General features: G+C 46.9%; 1 protein-coding gene across 1 annotated transcript in view; it reads left to right on the forward strand.

The window, feature by feature from the left end:
* LOC116937100 (dorsal root ganglia homeobox protein-like) overlaps positions 1-26,444 on the forward strand; it is a 100,785-nt gene extending 74,341 nt beyond the window's left edge. The window contains exons 5-7 of the mRNA XM_076065741.1: positions 20,472-20,656; positions 21,530-21,654; positions 23,277-26,444. Of these exons, the coding sequence (XP_075921856.1) occupies positions 20,472-20,656; positions 21,530-21,654; positions 23,277-24,052 (1,086 nt within the window). The 3' untranslated portion in view covers positions 24,053-26,444. The remainder of the gene's footprint in view (positions 1-20,471; positions 20,657-21,529; positions 21,655-23,276) is intronic.
* The last annotated feature ends 498 nt before the right edge of the window (positions 26,445-26,942 follow it).

Raw genomic sequence — 26,942 nt, forward strand, 5'->3', positions numbered from 1 at the left:
TAGACTCACGACAATCACACATTCATAGACTCGTGACAATCACACATTCATCGACTCACGACAATCACACATTCACAGACTCGTGACAATCACACATTCATAGACTCGCAACAATCACACATTCATCGACTCGTGACAATCACATATTCATCGACTCACGACAATCACACATTCATAGACTCGTGACAATCACACATTCATAGACTCGCAACAATCACACATTCATAGACTCACAACAATCACACATTCATAGACTCGCAACAATTACACATTCATAGACTCACAACAATCACACTTTCATCGACTCGCAACAATCACACATTAAGCAACTCGTGACAATCACACATTCATTGACTCGCAACAATCACACATTCATCGACTCACGACAATCACACGTTCATTGACTCACAACAATCACACATTCATAGACTCATAACAATCACACATTCATAGACTCGCACGAATAACACATTCATCAACTCGCAACAATCACACATTCATAGACTCACAACAATCACACATTCATCGACTCGCAACAATCACACATTCATAGACTCGCAACAATCACACATTCATCAACTCGAAACAATCACACATTCATAGACTCACAACAATTCATCGACTCGTGACAATCACACATTCATAGACTCGTGACAATCACACATTCATCAACTCGTGACAATCACACTTTCATAGACTCATAACAATCACACTTTCATCGACTCGCAACAATCACACATTCATAGACTCGTGACATTCACACATTCATAGACTCACGACAATCACACATTCATAGACTCACGACAATCACACATTCATAGACTCGTGACAATCACACATTCATAGACTCGCAACAATCACACATTCATCAACTCACGATAATCACACATTCATAGACTCGTGACAATCACACATTCATAGACTCGCAACAATCACACATTCATAGACTCACGACAATCACACATTCATCGACTCGCAACAATCACACATTCATAGACTCGCAAGCTCACATATTCATAGACTCACAACAATCACACATTCATCGACTCGCAACAATCACACATTCATAGACTCACGACAATCACACATGCATCAACTCGCAACAATCACACATTCATAGACTCGCAAGCTCACATATTCATAGACTCACAACAATCACACATTCATAGACTCACGACAATCACACATTCATCGACTCGTGACAATCACACAATCATAGACTCACGACAATCACACGTTCATCGACTCGCAACAATCACACATTCATAGACTCGCAACAATCACACATTCAAAGACTCACAACAATCACACATTCATAGACTCACAACAATCACACATTCATAGACTCACAACCATCACACATTCATAGACTCAGGACAATCACACATTCATCGACTCGCAACAATCACACATTCATAGACTCGTGACAATCACACATTCATAGACTCACGACAATCACACATTCATAGACTCGTGACAATCACACATTCATCGACTCACGACAATCACACATTCACAGACTCGTGACAATCACACATTCATAGACTCGCAACAATCACACATTCATCGACTCGTGACAATCACATATTCATCGACTCACGACAATCACACATTCATAGACTCACAACAATCACACATTCATAGACTCGCAACAATCACACATTCATAGACTCACAACAATCACACATTCATAGACTCGTGACAATCACACATTCAGAGACTCACAACAATCACACATTCATCGACTCGCAACAATCACACATTAAGCAACTCGCGACAATCACACATTCATAGACTCACAACAATCACACTTTCATCGACTCGCAACAATCACACATTAACCATTCTCGTGACAATCACACATTGATTGACTCGCAACAATCACACATTCATCGACTCACGACAATCACACGTTCATTGACTCACGACAATCACACGTTCATTGACTCACAACAATCACACATTCATAGACTCACGACAATCACACATTCATAGACTCACAACAAGCACACATTCATAGACTCGTGACAATCACACATTCATAGACTCACAACAATCACACATTCATAGACTCACAACAATCACACATTCATAGACTCTTGACAATTACACATTCATAGACTCACAACAATCACACATTCATCGACTCACGACAATCACACGTTCATTGACTCACAACAATCACACATTCATAGACTCATAACAATCACACATTCATAGACTCGCACGAATCACACATTCATCAACTCGCAACAATCACACATTCATAGACTCACAACAATCACACATTCATCGACTCGCAACAATCACACATTCATAGACTCGCAACAATCACACATTCATCAACTCGAAACAATCACACATTCATAGACTCACAACAATTAATCGACTCGTGACAATCACACATTCATAGACTCGTGACAATCACACATTCATCAACTCGTGACAATCACACTTTCATAGACTCATAACAATCACACTTTCATCGACTCGCAACAATCACACATTCATAGACTCGTGACATTCACACATTCATAGACTCACGACAATCACACATTCATAGACTCACGACAATCACACATTCATAGACTCGTGACAATCACACATTCATAGACTCGCAACAATCACACATTCATCGACTCGTGACAATCACACATTCATCGACTCGCAACAATCACACATTCATAGACTCGCAACAATCACACATTCATAGACTCACAACAATCACACATTCATCAACTCACGATAAATACACATTCATAGACTCGTGACAATCACACATTCATAGACTCGCAACAATCACACATTCATAGACTCACGACAATCACACATTCATCGACTCGCAACAATCACACATTCATAGACTCGCAAGCTCACATATTCATAGACTCACAACAATCACACATTCATAGACTCGCAACAATCACACATTCATCAACTCACGACAATCACACATTCCTAGACTCGTGACAATCACACATTCATAGACTCGCAACAATCACACATTCATAGACTCACAACAATCACACATTCATCGACTCGCAACAATCACACATTCATAGACTCACGACAATCACACATGCATCAACTCGCAACAATCACACATTCATAGACTCGCAAGCTCACATATTCATAGACTCACAACAATCACACATTCATAGACTCACGACAATCACACATTCATCGACTCGTGACAATCACACAATCATAGACTCACGACAATCACACATTCATCGACTCGCAACAATCACACATTCATAGACTCGCAACAATCACACATTCAAAGACTCACAACAATCACACATTCATAGACTCACAACAATCACACATTCATAGACTCACAACCATCACACATTCATAGACTCAGGACAATCACACATTCATCGACTCGCAACAATCACACATTCATAGACTCGTGACAATCACACATTCATAGACTCACGACAATCACACATTCATAGACTCGTGACAATCACACATTCATCGACTCACGACAATCACACATTCACAGACTCGTGACAATCACACATTCATAGACTCGCAACAATCACACATTCATCGACTCGTGACAATCACATATTCATCGACTCACGACAATCACACATTCATAGACTCACAACAATCACACATTCATAGACTCGCAACAATCACACATTCATAGACTCACAACAATCACACATTCATAGACTCGTGACAATCACACATTCAGAGACTCACAACAATCACACATTCATCGACTCGCAACAATCACACATTAAGCAACTCGCGACAATCACACATTCATAGACTCACAACAATCACACTTTCATCGACTCGCAACAATCACACATTAACCATTCTCGTGACAATCACACATTGATTGACTCGCAACAATCACACATTCATCGACTCACGACAATCACACGTTCATTGACTCACGACAATCACACGTTCATTGACTCACAACAATCACACATTCATAGACTCACGACAATCACACATTCATAGACTCACAACAAGCACACATTCATAGACTCGTGACAATCACACATTCATAGACTCACAACAATCACACATTCATAGATTCACAACAATCACACATTCATAGACTCTTGACAATTACACATTCATAGACTCACAACAATCACACATTCATCGACTCGTGAAAATCACACATTCATCGACTCGTGACAATCACACATTCATCGACTCACAACAATCACACATTCATAGACTAACGACAATCACACATTTATAGACTCGTGACAATCACACATTAATAGACTCACGACAATCACACGTTCATAGACTCATACCAATCACATGTTCATAGACTCGCAACAATCACACATTCATAGACTCACAACAATCACACATTCATAGACTCACAACGATCACACATTCATAGACTCGTGACAATCACACGTTCATAGAATCACAACAATCACACATTCATAGACTCGCAACCATCACACATTCATAGACTCGTGACAATCACACATTCATAGACTCGCAACAATCACACATTCATCGACTCGTGACAATCACACATTCATCGACTTGCAACAATCACACATTCATAGACTCGCCACAATCACACATTCATAGACTCACAACAATCACACATTCATAGACTCACGACAATCACACATTCATAGACTCACAACAATCACACTTTCATAGACTCACAACAATCACACATTCATAGACTCACGCCAACAATCACACATTCATAGACTCACAACAATCACACATTCATAGACTCACAACAATCACACATTCATCGACTCGTGACAATCACACATTCATAGACTCACGGCAACAATCACACATTCATAGACTCGCAACAATCACACATTCAAAGACTCACAACAATCACACATTCACAGACTCACAACAATCACACATTCATAGACTCACAACAATCACACATTCATAGACTCAGGACAATCACACATTCATCGACTCGCAACAATCACACAATGATAGACTCGTGACAATCACACATTCATAGACTCACGACAATCACACATTCATAGACTCGTGACAATCACACATTCATAGACTCACGACAATCACACATTCATAGACTCACGCCAATCACACATTCATCGACTCACGACAATCACACATTCATAGACTCACAACAATCTCACGTTCATTGACTCACAACAATCACACATTCATCGACTCACAACTATCACACATTCATCGACTCACAACAATCAAACATTCATAGACTCGTGACAATAACACATTCATTGACTCGCAACAATCACACATTCATTGACTCACGACAATCACACATCATTGACTCACAACAATCACACATGCATAGACTCACAACAATCACACATTCATAGACTGGTGACAATCACACATTCATAGACTCACGACAATCACACATTCATAGACTCGTGACAATCACACGTTCATAGACTCGCAACAATCACACATTCATCGACTCGTGACAATCACACATTAATTGACTCACAACAATCACACATTCATAGACTCACAATAATCCCACATTCATAGACTCGCAACAATCAGACATTCATCGACTCGCAACAATCACACAGTCATAGATTCGTAACAATCACACATTCATAGACTCACAACAATCACATATTCATTGACTCGTGACAATCACACATTCATCGACTCACGACAATCTCACATTCATCAACTCGCGACAATCACCCATTCATAGACTCACAACAATCACACATTCATCGACTCGCAACAATCACACATTCATAGAATCGTGACAATCACACATTCATCGACTCACGACAATCACACATTCATAGACTCGCAACAATCACACCTTCATCAACTCGCGACAATCACACATTCAGAGACTCACAAAAATCACACATTCATAGACTCGTGACAATCACACGTTCATTGACTCACGACAATCACACATTCATTGACTCGCAACAATCACACATTCATCGACTCACGACAATCACACGTTCATTGACTCACGACAATCACACGTTCATTGACTCACAACAATCACACATTCATACTCACGACAATCACACATTCATAGACTCACAACAAGCACACATTCATAGACTCGTGACAATCACACATTCATAGACTCACAACAATCACACATTCATAGACTCAGAACAATCACACATTCTTAGACTCTTGACAATAACACATTCATAGACTCACAACAATCACACATTCATCGACTCGTGAAAATCACACATTCATCGACTCGTGACAATCACACATTCATCGACTCACAACAATCACACATTCATAGACTCACGACAATCACACATTTATAGACTCGTGACAATCACACATTAATAGACTCACGACAATCACACGTTCATAGACTCATACCAATCACATGTTCATAGACTCGCAACAATCACACATTCATAGACTCACAACAATCACACATTCATAGACTCGCAACAATCACACATTCATCGACTCGTGACAATCACACATTCATCGACTCGCAACTATCACACATTCATAGACTCGCAACAATCACACATTCATAGACTCACAACAATCACACATTCATAGACTCACAACAATCACACATTCATAGACTCACAACAATCACACTTTCATAGACTCACAACAATCACACATTCATAGACTCACGCCAACAATCACACATTCATAGACTCACAACAATCACACATTCATAGACTCACAACAATCACACATTCATCGACTCGTGACAATCACACATTCATAAACTCACGACAACAATCACACATTCATAAACTCACGACAACAATCACAAATTCATAGACTCACAACAATCACACATTCATAGACTCACAACAATCACACATTCATAGACTCACGACAATCACACATTCATAGACTCGCAACAATCACATATTCATATACTCACAACAATCACACATTCATAGACTCACAACATTCACACATTCATAGACTCACAACAATCACACATTCATAGACTCACAACAATCACACATTCATAGACTCACAACAATCACACATTCATAGACTCACAACAATCACACACTCATAGACTAACAACAATCACACATTCATAGACTCACAACAATCACACATTCATAGACTCACGACAAGCACACATTCATCGACTCACAACAATTACACATTCATAGACTCGTGCCAATCACGTATTCATAGACTCGCAACAATCACACATTCATCAACTCACTACAACCACACATTCATAGACTCGTGACAATCACACATTCATAGACTCGCAACAATCACACATTCATAGACTCACAACAATCACACACTCATAGACTAACAACAATCACACATTCATAGACTCACAACAATCACACATTCATAGACTCATGACAAGCACACATTCATCGACTCACAACAATTACACATTCATAGACTCGTGCCAATCACGTATTCATAGACTCGCAACAATCACACATTCATCAACTCACTACAACCACACATTCATAGACTCGTGACAATCACACATTCATAGACTCGCAACAATCACACATTCATAGACTCACAACAATCACACATTCATCGACTCACGACAATCACACATTAATCGACTCGCAACAATCACACATTCATAGACTCGCAAGAATCACATATTCATAGACTCACAACAATCACACATTCATCGACTCACAACAATCACACATTCATAGACTCACGAAAAACACACATTCATCGACTCGTGACAATCACACATTCATAGACTCACAACAATCACAAATTCATCGACTCGCAACAATCACACATTCATAGACTCGCAACAATCACACATTCAAAGACTCACAACAATCACACATTCACAGACTCACAACAATCACACATTCATAGACTCACAACAATCACACATTCATAGACTCACAACAATCACACATTCATCGACTCGTGACAATCACACATTCATAAACTCACGACAACAATCACACATTCATAAACTCACGACAACAATCACAAATTCATAGACTCACAACAATCACACATTCATAGACTCACAACAATCACACATTCATAGACTCACGACAATCACACATTCATAGACTCACAACAATCACACATTCTTAGACTCTTGACAATAACACATTCATAGACTCACAACAATCACACATTCATCGACTCGTGAAAATCACACATTCATCGACTCGTGACAATCACACATTCATCGACTCACAACAATCACACATTCATAGACTCACGACAATCACACATTTATAGACTCGTGACAATCACACATTAATAGACTCACGACAATCACACGTTCATAGACTCATACCAATCACATGTTCATAGACTCGCAACAATCACACATTCATAGACTCACGACAATCACACATTCATACACTCGCAACAATCACACATTCATCAACTCGCGACAATCACACATTCAGAGACTCACAAAAATCACACATTCATAGACTCGCAACAATCACACATTCATAGACTCACAACAATCACACATTCATAGACTCACAACAATCACACATTCATAGACTCACAACAATCACACTTTCATAGACTCACAACAATCACACATTCATAGACTCACAACTATCACACATTCATAATCTTAGGTCTTTCGGTAAAGTCACGTTAAATGGAAAAATAAAAATAAAAATATATATAAAACAATAAAAATTCTCACAACGTTTCGACCATAACACAAACGGTCGTCATCAGGTGTGACGGTTTGCATCTAATTAATTAATTATTTATTTCAAAGCAGCGCTTTTATTTATTTATAAAAACGTCAGCGCCACGCGCAGCGATTTGGCAGTTTATTTAGAAGGACTAGTCCATCTATGTTCTGAAAAGAGGAGGGTGGGAGACGAAAATTTGTATGTATGCTCTCTGAAAGCCACTGTAAGCATTCACAATCAATTAAGACCTGAAATAGTTTTTCAAATCTTTCTAATGATTGCTAAGCCAGAATCCATCTTCTCAGTTGAAATTGTCTCTGTGCTTGTATATGTGGATAGCCTCATGAACGAATCTCTCATGGTAGCCAGATGGCTTACAAAGAACCTCTGTCTTAGAAAAGTCAATGTCATGTGAGCCTACTGAATTATAACAATGATCTGCCATGGCCGAGGTGTTGGTCCTACCGTGTTTAAGGTCTGCTTTGTGTTCACGAATGCGGTCCGAGACATGGCATTTGGTTTCTCCAATGTAACTACTACCACAGAGGCAACTTAGTTTGTAGACACCAGGGTACTGTATGTCCGGAATCACATCTTTTACAGACGGAACCTGATCACGGATTTTATGTAATGTGTTGAAACGGACCTGGATCTTGTGTTTATTCAAGATTTTGGAGATCTTTTTTGTGATCTCCGCAATGTAGGGCAAAGTGATGGTTTTGAAAGGCTCCCCAAGAGGGTCCTTCTTCATGGTTTGAGTGATAGCTTTGCGGATTGTATAGTCGGAGTAACCATTAGCCTTAAGAGCTTGGTGTACGTGCTTGAGTTCACTGCCTATGTGTTCCTGGTCGGATATGCATTGGGCTCTACGGTGCAGAATCTTGATGTGAGAATTCTTCTATGATGGATGGTGGTGGGAATCCGGTTTCAGATAAGCATCCGTATGGGTAGCTTTCCTTTAGACAGAGTGGCTCATTGAACCATCAGGTCTTTTTTTAATTAGGACATCCAAAAAAGGTAGCTTTCCATCTTTTTCGACTTCCATGGTAAATCTGATGGCTGGGTGTATGGAATTGATGTGGTCGAAGAATTGGTCTAGAGCAGGCCGGCCATGTGGCCAGATGACAAAAGTGTCATCCACGTACCTCTTCCATAAGGTTGGGTTCAGAGTGGCAGTCTGGATGGCGTCAGTCTCAAATTTCTCCATGAAAATGTTAGCTATAACCGGAGATAGGGGGGGGGCCCATTGGCGTGCCCTCAGTTTGTTTGTAGAAAGTTCCATTCCAAGTGAAGTATGTATTTGTTAAACAGTGTCTCACCAGGGGGATACCTCAGTGTTTAGTCCTTGATGAACCAAGTCTTCAATGATTGCGATGGTGTCAGGTACAGGAACCTTGGTGAATCAGGAAACTACATCAAAACTGACAAGCAGGTCGTCTGGGGACAGGGAAATACCCTTGATTGTCGATACCAGGTGAGTAGAATTTTGTACCGCAGAGGTGGTTTTTCCAGTGAAAGAATGCAGGATTTCAGACAAAAAACGAGCCAGTTTCTAGGTGGAGGAATTGATTGTAGAGACGATGGGACGAAGGGGTGTATCTACTTTATGTATTTTTGGTAAGCCGTATAATCTTGGTGGCCTGGCAGCAGAAGGTTTCAACGAAAACTGTTTAGATTGATCAATTAATGCGGTTGAATCAGAAATTATTTTGTTGGTTTGTGTGACGAGGCTGTTAGTGGGATCTCTTTTAATTTTTGTATAACTACCATCATCGAGTAATTCTTTAATTTTGTTGTTGTATTCTATTTTATCCATGATGACAGTAGCATTGCCCTTGTCAGCTGAGAGGACTGCAATATCATCCCTCTTTTTTAATTGATATAATTCAAACGCTCACATTCATCGAATCGTGATAATCACACATTCATCGAATCTTGACAATCACACATTCATCGAATCTTGACAAACACACATTCATCGAATCTTGACAGTCACACATTCATCGAATCTTGACAATCACACATTCATCGAATCTTGACAATCACACATTCATCGAATCTTGACAATCACACATCCATCGAATCTTGACAATCACACATTCATCGAATCTTGACAATCACACATCCATCGAATCTTGACAATGACACATCCATCGAATCTTGACAATCACACATTCATCGAATCTTGACAATCACACATTCATCGAATCTTGACAATCACACATCCATCGAATCTTGACAATCACACATTCATCGAATCTTGACAATCACACATCCATCGAATCTTGACAATCACACATCCATCGAATCTTGACAATCACACATTCATCGAATCTTGACAATCACACATTCATCGAATCTTGACAATCACACATTCATTGTCCAGGGCCACGGTAAGCCGTTGTCGTTACCGAGGGGCTGAGCACACCGTAGCCGGGTCATACCCCCCTCTAGTGCTCGATTGGCGCGGCTCACGTGCGTTGGTGGTGACTGATGAGTATCGTTAGCGCGCCGTTTCCAAACGGTTGGGGCTCGTGTGGCCGCGGGTGGTAAGAAACGAAGTCGCCGGCCGGCTGCGTGCCTCGCTCCTCCTATCCCCACGCGCTCCCAACTCCCCCCCACCGCCCACCCCGTCCTCCCACCACCCTCCCTCTACGCACCCCACCTCCATCCCCCTCATCCACCGCTACCCCTCCCCCTGCCCCCCAGCCCCACCAACCACTCTCCATTAAGGGGCCGAGAGGGTGAGCGCCACGCATGAATCAGCGCCGTGTTCCGGGAATGAAGGGGCAGTGTTCCCGGGCATGCGAACATCTCTGGCTTGGAGCCGAGTCGCCTCTATCCCCCTCCCCTCCTCCAACCCCCCACCACCACTCCCACAGCCTTTGCTTTAATATCGCCGGCCACTAATGTGGAATATTAGATTAGGCTGATTAATCGCTCATTCATAATTAAGGGAGGCGAATGGGAGGCTTCGCGTTGTCCCATTGAGAGTTTTCTCAACAGACAGACGCTGCCTGGACCCACCCTTGCCTACGTTGTTGCTCCTGCTGCTGCTGTTGGTATATTATTCGTGTGCGTAATGTATCCCTTCACTGGCTACGGATGTCTCCTTGTAGAAGTTACTACAAGCAGTCACTCGGTACTTGGTTGCATACGCTGGTTCGGGAACTCGCTTCGTTCAGGATTCAAACGGACTGTGGCATCGCATTCGTATTGTGAGGGATGGAGACGGTGTAAGGAGGCAATCATCCAGCAGCAGATAAACCATGGCTGATGGTGTCAATAGTGCAGCGGATGATGATGATGATGATTGGAAGTGTTTACCTCGCAATAAACGATTATGGGAGATCTTCATACAGCAATGGATTAAAATATCGATGATGTTGATAACGAGACCTTACGATTGCGAGTTGAGTTATTTGACCAGTACACCGTCCAGACGGATATAATCACCGTCATTGATGACTCGTTTTAATGTAATCGATATTCACATAAGTGGGGATGGATTTCGGATGTGCGTATGACGGTTCACCACCCCGACTCCAGCGATCCGATTATTAGTTCTCGCGGTTAATAGTCGGAATTCGTCTCAGTTGTGTTGTGTATATTTTTAAAAGCCTATACCACCTGTTATGCATGGTTGTCGATCAACCAAGCACTAAACCCCCTTACATGTTTAAACTAAATGGTCGTGCGTGATTTATTACATGTGTTGCTTTAAATGTACATTTTTAACCTAGTTTCATATTGCAGCACAAACGGAATGTTCCTCGCAATAGTGTAACAGCAATAGGTTCGTGAAGCCGTCTGTGCAGACACTTGAAGTGCAAGCCCCTCGCTCGCGTGGCGGGATTTCTTCCCGGGACTTCGGGAGACAAGTCCGTTTGCTAAGTGAATTGAATTTCACATCGTTGCGTTTGCATTTGTTTATTTCCATGATCCTATTACGATTAGACTCTCAACGACTTGGTACGAGACCGTTTTTCACCGACAACAATGCAGCTGGCAGTGAATCTCCTTGTGTTAGAGAATGACCGCACAATCATGTCTGAAGTTACTTCTGCATACCAATTATTTGTTTCCACCGTAAGGGCACTACTTTTAAATACCGCTCAAATAAAGTCCATCGCTTGCCAATCAAAGACACTTTTTTAAATTTCCGAGTTGGACTATTGCGCGTTCTGTGATAATCAAATCTAATTTAATGTAATGCAATTACATTGAATGAATTGAATATGATTGTCATTCAATTCGCTACAATTGAGAACTTTTTTTTCTTTTATTTCCAGGGCAATTGAAACCTGGATGAAAACCCACGAACTCAAATGGGAGTGGCTGATTGTCTGTAACCCCCCCCCGCCCCGTGTCACCTCTTTATACTCGTGATTATTTAAAAATCGTGCCTTTTCATTGACACAATACAATCATTGACTCTGCACCGCTGAGACACGCACAACCGTGCAGGCGTATTTATGTACACGTGCAGGCACGAGGCAGCGGATGGACGAGCAGACGCTGAGAGACACGGAACCATTGGGGGAGGCAGGGCCGACATGGGAAGATGGGAAGCGAAGAGTGAGAGTCGAAAGCGTGCAAGGGACTGCCACGGGGAGACGCGGATGAGACGGGGGGGGGGGGTACATGGGGAGACGGGGGAACCCACAGCAAGACACTGAGAGGGAGCAATGGGGAGAAGAGAATAAAAAAGTAAAACTATAGGCAGGAAAAGAGGCGATTAGGTGAGCTAGCTAAGGGAGAGGCAGTTGGATGAGAGCGGAGACACGAGCAAGACCATCAAGATATTGGTCACACGCGGAGAGACCAGGGGCGTGGGGAGCTGAGGTTAGGTATGGAAGGACGCAAGCAGCGAGAGAAGGTGGACACGGGGAAGGTGGACACGGGGAGACACGCGGTGGAGACGCGGTGTTGGAGTGTGGGACGAGAGGAGCGAGGGAGGCTGGCGGGGGGAGCAGGGGATGGGGGGTGGGTGCAGGAGTGGGGGGGGGGAGATCACAGGGGGGGAGGGGAGATCACGGGGGGGGGGGTAGAGGGAGGTTGGAGAGGGAGGAGAGGGTGAATGATAAACTGCTAACGCAATTTTCGCGGCTGTGCTAACTCGGTTACGCGCTGGCTAACAGCGTTAGACAGCGAGACGGCCTCACTGTTATCCGCCACAAAACTGCTTTGGGGCGCAGGGGCCGCGCCCGACGCGAGAATCGCGTATTAAGACCTAACTCAATTCGGGAGCGTGTCAGGAAATCGCCTGATAATGACCCAAGGCGTTGAGATGGCTTAACAAGGTTACTCTAATAGAATTGTAGAGCGCAAAAAAAAACTCGATTGGGTTTTAAAGAAGAATTGAAAAATTGTGCAGGCGCGCGGTTTGTGGAAGTTTTGGGGTGGCGGTGGAAGACGTCAGGGCTCGATTTCAGCCGGAGCTGTCCAGGGCTGAGCTCCTGTTGTTGATGGGGCTCCAACAAATATTTCATGGCACATGCAATGCCCTGATGGCGACGGTGGATGTGGCGGCGCTGAGACTATCATTATGCTTGTACACGGAAGCAGTTGTAAGCCGCTTTTTATCGGCCTCGACGTCACGCTCCATGGTAGGCGAATTATTTGATTCACTGATAAAGGTGAGTCGCCCGAAACGTCGATGTCTTTCTTTGCTCTTAATGGCAGTTTTTAAAAAAAGAAACCTTGTAATGATTTTTAAACGAACCTATTGATTAGTGTTCGATTATTATGTGTGCGAATACATTAATTATTTGTCTGCCGCATGTCTGCGTGATAGTTTAACAATCTTAGGAAGAAGTGGAACACAGCGTTTTAAGTAATTTAAGCGTTAATTCATTTACGGAAGTGTCAAAATTAGCCTCGAGGTAAATGTTTACCTGGCCAGCGCTTGCCACAGGCATTAACCGTGGCTGAGAATCTAACTCAGGTCCCGGGGATGTAGCTTCCTGTGCCGACGGCTGAGCCACCGCTCCACCTACCCTGCATTAAATACAGTTTACATATATGAAATGTAAATACTGTATACATTGTACATATGTACAATATGGGTGTTTAAATCAAATCAATATTAAAGAACGTGAGTTTTTGTATGGGTGGCTGCGAGTATAAAAGTACATTTTAACAAGAAGTTACGATGGTAGTGACACATTCCTCATAAACACACATTCTTTATAGACACGTGTATAATAAGATGACGTTCCTGGCAGTGGCCCTTCTTCGGAGTCGAGAGAGAAGGTGGAGATATTTACAGAGGCATCAAAAAATGCGATCTCCAGATATTGGAGCAATCGCTCTGCACTCTCTGCACTCTAAAGGGGGGCTATTGCCCGAAACGTCAACCAACCCTTCATATACCACCCCCTACCCCCCCCCCAACACATCTCAATCCATACACCACCCCCACATCACCAACCTCCACATCACATTACCACCCACACATCCCTCCCATCCTCTTCCTCCTCACACTCTCCATGTCACAGTGTCGCTCAAACCGCGTTACACTCTGCCCGCACATTCCACCTCCACCTCCCTCTGCTCGCACAGCTGATTTCATTTCAGTGTTATTTATTTTACTTTGTTATTTTATATATTGTTTAAATATAGGGGAATATACCGCGCAGTGTTTTATATATATTGCTCATATCGTGCGCGTGTGTGTGCGTGTGTGTGTGCGCGCCGAATATTTCTGCGCGTGATTTGATTTCGCCTTATCGGGTTTGTGTTGTATTTTATCGCATTACTCTACACTCGCCTTTATTGAGGAGGTCGGGAACAACTGTAAGCGGAATATCCCGTATTTCATTTTTTTTGGGACATCGCAAAGTTCGCCATGCGATATAAAAACATCGATATAAATATATAATAATTACTGCTCCCCCACCCCCAGCCCGCCTCTCTTCTTCACATACAACAAAAAAAACCCCTCCCATCCCATTAATTTGCGTCTGAAATTAAATTTTGCCTGAATCCCAGCTTCTGAGAAATTGTAAATATCGGTTGGGCTGCCACGCAATGGAGACTCCTCCTGGTGCGGCACAGCGGGTGGACAAAGTTGTGCCCCTCTCTCGGCGCGGTGTCGATCAGACGCCGCTCCAAATGTTCTCGCGAGTAGCTCAGTGAAATCCGCTTCAGCGGGCCGTTCTTTGAGTGCTGCATTGCTCTCTGCGACAGATCCAAATGGATTATCCTGTCTCGTGCTCTACTAACCGCGCTGTTTTGTTTTTGTGGTTGCTATGAAATAATCGATACAACTTTTTTGTATTATGATCCAATTTAGTTTTGCAAAGCACTCCAACTGTCATCGGTTGTGATTGCTGTGCGCCTCAGAACAGCTGTTGTAGGCACCATGCATATTCGCTGTGCAGCCATCCAGCTGTTGATTGATCATAGGTCATGATGGTGATGATGAATTACAGCAAACCATAGACTTCCACGCGTGTATCAACTTCATGGCTGCATACCGCAGTTACATGAGTCGTAATAATGATAATAATCAGACTTTTGTCAATCGACTGCTGGATAAAGGCATTGTACTGTCGTGTCGATCTTGGGGGACTGTTTGACCATACTTCACCACGCTGCTCGGCGTGGGTCGGTGACCGGGGGGGGGGGAGGTGGGGGGGGGGAGCCCACAAATGGTCGGATATCACTCGGGAATTAGCCGTGGCGCGGAATCCAACTGAGGTCGCCTGAGTTCGTAAGTGCAGTGCGCTAACCATGTCGCCACCGCTCCGCCCGCAATTGTAAGGTCAAAATGGGGGAGTGATTTTTTTTCTCTGTCCACATTTATATATATATAAAAACAAGCCTTAAAAATGTCGACGTTCAGTGCAGTTGGCGAAATATTCTTCACCAGAGGGAGGCACGGCACACGAAGGGGAGTGGTTGGTTGTGATAGTGAACGTGGTGGTGGCTTCAAAGTGAACCGTTTTAGTGTCGAATGGCGGCTGTTGTTGCGATCGTTGTTGTTGTTGGCAGCCTTGGGGTCAACCACATACCCGCGTGCGCCCGGACCGCCTTTGTCTCCCTAGCGGTGAAGTTGACGTCCATTGAATGCGCGCGCCCACCAGCCACGCGTGACGCATGGCTGGTGACAGATGCCCCTTGCACGCTCGCTCATTGCTCGCGCGCTCTTAGAGTAAACATCGCTCGCATATTAGTAACCTGGGGGGGGGGGCTATGGAGATAAAGCAGTGGGGGGGGGGCTGAACAAACGCTCCCAATATTAACAAGAAGCGAATAATTAGAGGCCAGGCAAAGCGAAAATGAATATCTAAGGCGCGCTAATGAGTGATGCATGATCATTTCCCAGCGCCGCGCTTTCGGGATATTGATAAATGCCGAGCCATTCGCTGGCGCTAATTGCCTTTGACGCCTGCCCAGCGATTAAACGCCTCCATCAATCTCAGCAGACATGTTTGCATTTTGCCTCCTCCCCTCATCTCCTTCCTTCCCCCTCCCACCATTCCTCCCATCTCCCTCCTTCCCCCCCTCCCGCCCTCGTCCGCCCCCCTCTCGACGTCTCTTACCCCACCGTACTTGCAGACTATGCCCGAACGTCATTAAAATGTCATAAACGCAAACGTAATGGAAGAAAATTGCTCGCATTAATAGCCTTGAATATTGAAATATATAATGTATACAGCAAGAAAAGAAGCCAGGAGAGAGAGAGAGGGAGAGTGGGGAGGAGAGGATCGTTTATTGAATTAGATGCCCCTGCTCGTGGTAGGGAAGTTACGCGGAGTGGGGAGCGATTCCATTACCGGCGACTCGAGAGGGAGCTTGCACCGGGGATAAGCGGGGGGAGTGAGTGAGAGGCTAAAGGGGCATCCCTGCAATGTTGTCGCTCAAGCCGCCGCTGACGGCAGAGCCTCACTCCGGAGGGAGCTTTGCCGAGTTTCTCCTGGAAGAGGAGAGGGTATCGTCGCAATCAGAATCTTGATTTAGACTGCAGGAGGAATCCGATAAGCCACAAAGCTCTTTTTTTCTCTATCTCTCATAGATGGTCCAGTTTTGGGCGGTGTCAGCAAGTGACACGCTGGCCAAACGTCTCGGAAGTGGTGGAAGTTACTCACAATTGTACCGCACGGTACGCGACCTGCCGTCACGGGACCAGCTATGGTGTTACCCGTGTGGGGTGGGGTGAATGGTGGAAGGGGGGGAGGTTAAGACACACAATTATTTATTTCGACTGCCGCGCCGGAAGATCGGACCGATGACGTCGGTTCATAGAGCAGTGCGCACACCACTGCGTCACCGCTCTGTCACTCTCATTGCCTCCCCCAAGACCAGCCATTATCGAGCTTAAATTAAACATAAGTCGCTAACCTAATAACACTCGCATGGACAGATCCGACGAGATCGCCTTCGTTCCGGGTGATTCTGTCATAGGCACTGTTCGTATGTGTGTGTGTAACTGTGTGTGTGTAACTGTGTGTGTGTGTTCTGTGTGTAACTCTGTGTGTGCGTAACGCTGTGTGTGTGTTCTGTGTGTGTGTGACTGTGTGTGTGTTCTGTGTGTGTGTAACTCTGTGTGTGTAACTCTGTGTGTGTAACTCTGTGTGTGTGTGTAACTCTGTGTGTCTTCTGTGTGTGTGTAACCCCTCTGTGTGTGTAACTCTGTTTGTGTAACTCTGTTTGTGTAACTCTAAGAAGGAGTTGGAGGCGTTGCTGCTGAACCTGGAGCTTGCCACTAAGATGTGGGGCCTTACCATCAACCCCACCAAAACTAAGCACCTGCCTGGGTATTTTGTACCATCGGACACTCCACGCCCACAAATCCCAATTGGTAGTTGAGGAGAGAGTGGAGAGTTTCCCAAATCTGGACAGTGTGCTCATGACCGGCTCCGGTTTGACAGCAGAGGTCTCTCTCCGAATCAATCGAGCGACATTATATTTTCATCGGTTGCATAACGCTGTGTGGTAGCTACCTGGTCTGTCACTCCGCACGAAGCTTCAGGTCTTCTCGGCCATAGTCATTCCCTCCCTTCTCTACGCTTGCGAAACGTGGACCCCCCTAATGGAACATCTTCGCCGGTTAGAAACATTTAGGCTGGCCTGCCTACGATCCATCCTGGGTTTTATCCAGGCTGGATTGTGTGAGGAGCTCACAAATCCTTGAAAGATCTGGACAAAGTCCCATCGATGAACTCCTCCGGCAGGCAAGGCTGCATTGGCTGGGTCATGTAGCCCGCATGCCCAGCCACCGCATGCCTTAACATCTTTTGTTCGGCCGGATCGAGGGGGCTAAACGGGCGCGGCACGGGCTAGAGAAGAGATGGAGTGATGTGGTACAGGAGGACGTGGAGCTGAGTGGACTTGCCGATGACTGGTACCAGCGGTGTCAAGATCGGCCTCTGTGGAGGAGGCTCGCGAAGGACGCTACTGGGCAGTTGGAGGTAGTCGCCCTCCAACGACAACGGAGGGCGGAGGAGTAACGCTCACAACAACGAGGGGAGCGCCGGGTGGCTAAAGCACAGCAGATTGGCACAGTGGAGGGCACAGGTGGTGCATCAGCCAGTCATCTCAGTCAGTCTACCCGTGGCACCTGGGTCTGCCCGGTGACCTCGTGCCAGCGGGCGTTCGACACTTCACGTGGCCTCAACGTGCACATAACCTGGCACAATTGTCGTGGTGACGTCATCGCCACTTAGTGGCGAATGGCGGTTATTGTTGTAACTCTATGTGTGTGTAACTCTACGTGTGTGTGTGTAACTCTATGTTGTGTGTGAAACTCTATGTTGTGTGTGTAACTATGTGTGTGTGTGTGTAACTCTGTGTGTGTGTGTGTGTAACCCTGTGCGTGTGTAACCCTGTGTGTGTTTGACTCTGTGTGTGTGTAACTCTGTGTGTGTGTAACCCTGTGCGTGTGTGACTCTGTGTGTGTGTAACTCTGTGTGTGTGTAACCCTGTGCGTGTGTAACTCTGCGTGTGTGTGTAACTCTGTTGTGTGTGAAACTCTACGTTGTGTGTGTAACTCTGTGTGTGTGTGTAACTCTGTGTGTGTGTGTAACTCTGCGCGTGTGTAACTCTGCGTGTGTGTGACTCTGTGTGTGTGTAACTCTGTGTGTGTGTGTAACCCTGTGCGTGTGTAACTCTGCGTGTGTGTGACTCTGTGTGTGCATAACTCTGTGTGTGTGTAACTCTGTGTGTGTGCAACCCTGTGCGTGTGTAACCCTGTGCGTGTGTAACTCTGCGTGTGTGTGACTCTGTGTGTGTGTAACTCTGATATATCGATTGGCTCGAGGCGCGACGGATTAGCCGGTAGGTTGCCTCATCGAGCCGCGCGTGAGGTGCCGTGATGATGCATGCACAGTCACACATTCACGCGTCTGAAAAAGTGGTCGGGGTTTGTTGCGACAGGAATTGATGCGTCCCATGTGACCTCTCTCAATCCCACACTCGCGCCACGCTCCTCTCACGCAAATGGACTCCGAATCTCGCTCGCTCGGTCGCATCCTCGCTCTCCATCACACCGTCACGTCCCTCGCTATGCTGCGTGTTCACCCACGGAAATATTAACTCATCGTCACCATCATCCTTCCCACAATCCCAACGTCGCTCGCGCGCACGCACCCACCCACCCACCACTCGCTCACTCACTCACTCCCCGACATTCACCACCCACCTGTTCACTCCTCTACTCACTCACCAACTCGCTTGCCCACACGTTTACCCACCCATCGACTCACTCGCCCATTCACGAATCCACGCACCTCAACCACTCATTTACCGACTCACCCACTCACCCACAACTCACTCGCGCTCACTCGCTCACCCACCGACTCACTCGCTCACCCATCCATCCCCCGGCTCCGCCACAAGGTTTGGTTCCAGAACCGGCGCGCCAAGTGGCGCAAGACGGAGCGGGGCAGCGGAGACACTGACGGGGACCGGGAGAGCCCTGGGGGAGAGGCGGCGGGGGCAGCGGGGGCAGCGGCGTCCAAGGCACGAGCCTCCAGCCCCGAGCCCCCGCGGCATCGCAGGGAGGCGACGCCCAGCCAGCCCAGGTGAGATCTGTCTCTGTGTGTGTGTCTGTGTGTGTGTCCATGTGTGTGTGTGTGTCTGTGTGTGTGTGTCTGTGTGTGTGTCTGTGTGTGTGTGTCTGTGTGTCTGTGTGTGTGTGTCTGTGTGTCTGTGTGTGTGTCTGTGTGTGTCTGTGTGTCTCTGTGTGTGTGTCTGTGTGTCTCTGTGTGTGTGTCTGTGTGTGTGTGTCTGTGTGTGTGTCTGTGTGTGTGTGTGTGTCTGTGTGTGTCTGTGTGTGTGTCTGTGTGTCTCTGTGTGTGTGTCTGTGTGTGTGTCTGTGTGTGTCTGTCTGTGTGTGTGTCTCTGTGTGTGTGTCTGTGTGTGTCTGTGTGTGTGTCTGTGTGTCTCTGTGTGTGTCTGTGTGTGTGTCTGTGTGTGTGTCTGTGTGCGTGTCTGTGTGTGTCTGTCTGTGTGTGTGGTGGGGAGCGGTAGTGTAGCGGTTAGCGCACTGCGCTACAAACCCGGCGGCCCAAGTTTGATTCCCGCTCACGGCCAACACCAGTGATGATTGTCCGAGCCGGTCTTGGGCCTCCCCTAGGTCGACTTGGCCTTAAATTAGTACATGGTGCAATGTGTTAAAAACATCAGTACTGGGGAGACGAAGGCGGCCGGGAGTGGTCCTGGCCTTCATAGGTGCTCGTTAACGGCACTTGCCCCAAGCGTATATTGAAGACTACACAAGGATCTTTGTAATTGCATTGCCCCTAAACAATACACTTTTCTAAAGCCCGAATCAAATTCTGCCATCGCGGTCACTTCTCTAACCAAGCCTCCCTGGTTATCCACGCTCCGTGCCTCCCTCGACCTTGTTACTCACGGTTCGTCCCTGCCCCCCTCCATCCCCCCCCCCACTGCAGCGGGGGTCGCTCGAGCGTGGGGCCGCCTCCGTTCCCGCCGCCCGCGTGCTTCCCGGCGATGCTGGCGCTCAGCACGGCCTCGTACGCGCGCGCCCTCACGCAGCCCGGCCCCCCGGCCGGCAAAGGTGCGAGCTCTCGGCACGTCCACCGCTGAGTCGACCAGTCAACTCGATAAACTACTGACAAATGTAGACGCCTTTTAGATCAACGGGTTAAGGCGCTTTGAGCTGCGTAGCTATTTTTCAGAAGCGATCTGGCCATCACCAACGATAGCTCAACCGGGCGGCTTGTCACGTGGAAATGTTATAGCGGCAGCCAAACGCTCTAAACGCGTGATGTTTATTCTTAATGTGGAGGGGAGAATCGGAGGACCCGGAGAAAAACCCCACGCGACCTCGGGAGAGAGTGGCAAGCAAACTCCAAATCTCAGCAGGTGTGGGCGTCGGGGTCAAACCCACGACCTTCTGTATACCAGGCGAGGTAGTTGACATTGTCGCCATGTCGGCCATTGCCACGGTTGGTCAGCCAATCAGGGCATAGGCTGACATTGTATCGGTCAACAGAGATGCGTAAATAGTCGGACAAATCCACCCGCGTCACTTGGCCAGTCAAAGTCGGTCGGTCAAAGGGTCGCTCAAATACCTGGTCAATTGGTTAATTATGGGGATTTTCCCGTCAGTTAACCGGTTGCCCAGTGAGTCGGTTATTCAATAAGTCAGTGAACTATAAGGTGAATTAAATTCATGCAGGAAATCAATTTAGTCAGTCAATTAAATAGTCGGTCAGTCAGTCAGTCAGTCGGTCGGCCGTTAATTAAAAAATCAGCCGGATTCATACTCGAGCAGTTAATGGATCCGTTGTCTGGACAGTCGGTCAGTCTGATGAAAGGATGTCCAATCAACCACAGAGTCAGCTCAACAGTCAGTAGATTTTCTCGACAATGAACACGTCGGTACATTAATGAAGCATTCAATTGGTTGGTGGGGCGATCAATCAACAAGCGAGTCAATCGAACAGTCACTTGGTCAGTCGGTTTTTTTCAGTCAATAATCCATTCGATCAGCCAGTTGAGACAAACGATTCAGGCACGTGGAGACACAAGGCAGTCACGCATGCACCACCTGACAACAGAGGACTAACAACGACATAATGCCTCACACCACACCGATGACACAAAGCACGCGCCTGTGACCCTGCACTTTGAGCTAAGGGTAGGTGGATCACACAGACGTTTGTTGAACATTCAAAACTTGCTGGACTGCGAGGTGACCAGAAGATGGCAATACGACACGTTGGCTGCATGGACACTCGAATCTCTGCACAGATAGATTCAAGAATCCATTGCTGACTGTAACTGCCCGTTTACCTGGCCCACTTGCAGCTCATACTTACAACACCTGGCACCTCCAGGCAATCTCACATCCAATACTCAATTCCAACCATTCTCAATCCGTCAATGGACTAACGCCTCCCCAAGCCACGTTCATCATTGGTAGAGGCTGGAGGGGAAGGGGGCAGTTATGACCATACTTCACCACGCCGGTCAATGCAGGCTGCTAAAGGAGAGGGTCGCCACTCCACCCATCCAAATACCCCACTGACCAGCCTCGGGCTTGCTTAGCACCACAGATCCAATGCGACCGGGCGCGTTAACCCAGCGGAGATACGACCGCGTCCGCGCGCGTGAGCCCTTTTACAGCAGCAGCTCCTCCTCCTCTCCCCATGCTTCCCCCGCGCTCGCGAGCAGGAGGCGGTGTCTTCTGCCCGTGCTGCGTGGCCGACCCTTTGGCTGGACCGCTGCCCCCGATGCTGCCCTACGGCTGCCCGGCCCCGCAGCGCAACGCCAGCGTCGCTGCTCTTCGCCTGCGCGCCCGGGAGCACGCGGCTGCCCTCCTGCAGCACACTGCCCGCCTGATGCCCTCGGCTGACCCCGCTCACTCGGCCGGAGCGCACGTGTCGATGCTCCGCGCACAGAGCCTCGGGCTCAACTTAAACTTGAACCTGGGCTCTTCGTTTGGTCTCCCTCCTCTTCCTCCTCGGCACGCACCTCCTGCCACCTCCGCAGCAGCAGCTGCAGTAGCAGCAGCAGCAGTGTCGTTATCGTCATCATCATCAACAACAACATCATCATCGCCGCCACCAGGACTCGCAGATTCTGGAGTTCACCTGTCCTCCACGCGTAATCATGTGGGCAGCGGTGAAGGTAGCGCCCAGATGCAGCAGCACATGCAACAGCAGATGCAGCAGCACATGCAGCAAACTGCCCTGCTATTGCGACAGCCTCTGAAGCCGCCAGCTCTCCGCAGCATCCTGCACCCAATGGCCCCATCGGGCATCCACCAGCAGCTGGCGTCTGGCAGCATCGGCAGCGGCATTGCTGGATTGATGGATCCAAACTGTACTGCGACGCTGGTGACGGCAGTGGCCTCCTCTGATGGTCCAGCTCCTGGTGAGAACGCAAGGAGCTTGCAAGCCAAAGACAGCAGCAGCAGCAGCGGCAGCGGTAGCGATCATGAACTGTGATCTTACATCAAGCTTCGTCCATTGAGAGCACATAAAAAAAAATTGAAATGAAAAATAATATTTGCCCAACTCTGGACACATCTGACCGGGGGGTGGGGGGCTGATGATTGCTGTCTCTATGTCGCTATGTTTCACGTGTCTACGTGCGTCTCTCTCCGTTTCACTGTCTGTCGCTGTATATTCCGCTGGTGTGTCTTTCTCGGTTGCTCTGTCTGTCTCTCTACGAGTCTCTACGATTGTAATATTCCACGCCAATCTGTGTTGCTTGTGGCTATCTCTCTGTCTCCGTATATCTGTGTCTCTCTGCGTTTGTCTCTCCGAAATGTCTTATCTCTCACTCACCGTCTGAGATCTATTTGTTGGCACCCCCACGTACAATGTCAGTGCCCCTCACCCCCTCTACAGCTTTGCGCTCTGGACGGCTGCCCTGATCGCCCGCCCCCCCCCCCCCTCCTTAACTCCGCACTCCACTGCAGGTGTCGATCAACGTCCTACGGGTCCCGTCGCGTTCCACCAGGATCGGGGGTGGGTGCGGCGAGCATCGATGCCGCCCATTGTAATCATCAATCTCCTTCGCTTTTTGGGATTTTGTTGTGCAGGTGACGGAATATGTCTCCACTGTCGTTTGTCTTTTTTGATCGGAATATCTGGGTGCTGTTGTTTATTGATCCTGAAGAGGGTAACAGTTTTGTTTTGTTTGCCCCGTCGTGAATTCATTCGCAACGCAGTTCACAAGAGAGTCGCCGTGGTCTCCAGGCGTTTGGAAAATGCGCGCCCAAAGCAAATGTAAACACGACCCTACCGCCACTGAACGCGTTGCACTCTCAACCCGCACGACAAATGTCGAGGTCGTTTATTCAAATGTCCGCCAGGAGAGCGACCTCACCCGCGGAGATGTTAACTCGCGCATCTTCATCGCGGATAATAGAGTCGATGTGCCGCCACGAACAAGTATGGCTCCTTCTAATCGGCGAGGTCGCAGATAATCGGGGGTGACAGGGGGCGGAGGGGGGGATGTAGTAAATAGATTCTGGCTGCAGCAGACAAGAACGCGAACGTTTGCACGCACAGGCTAGACCCCGCTTAGCGCTCGAGATGCGTTCAGTGCGAGCGCTGGTAACGAAACGGGCATTCTAGGAGGGGTTCGCGCTAAGCGAGGCTCTGCCTGTATATTCCTCTCGCCGATTGGAGGAGCGGCGCCGGAGTGAGCAGGCAAGGTTGTTGTTGTTTTTGTTGTTGTTGTTGTTTTTGTTATTTGTTTGCAACCTGCTGCTTCTGACGTGCACGAGACCCCTTACTGGACTCACATTATTTGGCGGCGATGCTGCTGCTGCTTTAGCAGTGGTGCACCGAGAACAACTTTACAATCAACTCGACACATTCGATAACACGCATTGCCTTAAATGGGGGGAAATGGGTGTATAATAGGCGACGTTTCATACCACGGCCCCTCTTCATAGCAAAATACGGCAAGTACTACAAAGAAGGGGCCATTCGTGTATGTGCTATGAACAAGGGCCATGGCTAAACACGCCGCCTAATATACAGGGTGCTTCAAATGTGTTTTAACACTTCTGAGAATTTGCAACAATGCCACAAGACACGTGCCTCCGGGCTCTGGAGACGGGCTGGAGAAGATTCCAGGCATGAGTTGACAACGATGGCGAACGAGTGGAGACTTTAGGAAGCTATTAACATATATTTGTTATCATGCTACAGTGTATTATCCATTCTTTTACCATTAAAATCGCGATAGTCCCGTGTAAGTGTTAACATTTTTTTGAAGCAGCCTGTATATTGTTACGGCGGTGTTATTGACGAATGCGTTGGGTTTCTTTGTCACTTGAATCGGCGTAAAATAAAAAGGCACGCGATGTGTGGGACCCACGTTGGTTGTTGGTAATCGTTGCCAGCAACTGATACAACTTAAACTATTTAACTATGTTTTTTGCCAGGTAAGGCCCACTGAGCTATCTATACAGCTCTTTTTTTCAGAAGCGATCTGGCCACAAATGATAGCTCAACGAAGTGGCTTATCGTCGCGTGGAAATGTATCGCAGCCAAATACTCTAAACACGTGGTGATGTTCAAGTCTAAACGTGGAGGGGAAACCCGGCAGACCCGGAGAAAAATCCACGCGACCACGGGGAGAGAGAGAGACACCGCAAACTCCAAATATACAGCAGCAGGCGTCATGGTCGGGATCGAACCCACGACCTCCTCCATATCAGGCGAGGTAGTTAACATCTCCTAGCCACCGTGGCGCTCACGATCACGTGGTGGCTTAGTTAACCGTGGCGTTGCTTCACGGAGATTCCATTGCGATTATTCATGTTGTACCCTTGTATTAAAGTATACGCGAGACTTTAAATAAAACGTATAACTGACTGTATATTCAGCCCTGCCTCGTGTTTGGTTATTTGAAATGTGTGGAGAGGGGGGGGGAGCGGAAGCGTCGAGGTTAGCGCGTTGCGCTACGAACCCGGTGACCCCGAGTTAAATTCCCGCTCACGGCCAACATCCTTGACGAACACACGCAACGCGTGGAACTCGCGTGAGGCCGAGTCTATCGAGACGAGGTGTAATATTTTGATGGCACCTGCACATGGTGATAGCTGTTGACCGGGACTCGAACGCAGGCTAGTGGTCGAGTTGATAGCGCAGCGCGCAAACCACTGATTCGCCACTCCGCGTTGCACACAGAGACACCCAGAGACAGCCAGAAAGAGAGAGAGACAGTATTTAACACCGAAAAATACGGCATACACATGCCACACAAACAACATCACAGACTACGCACATACGTAGACAAATACTCGTACGTACGGTGCGAAAGAAGCTCAACATACATTCTCACTTGAGGTTAAGTCGACCTAGAGGGTTCGGGTCG

Source organism: Petromyzon marinus, chromosome 8 (assembly GCF_048934315.1).
Source record: "Petromyzon marinus isolate PM22_M1 ecotype Great Lakes invasive population chromosome 8, UKy_Petmar_22M1.pri1.0, whole genome shotgun sequence".
Taxonomy (NCBI): Eukaryota; Metazoa; Chordata; class Hyperoartia; order Petromyzontiformes; family Petromyzontidae; genus Petromyzon; species Petromyzon marinus.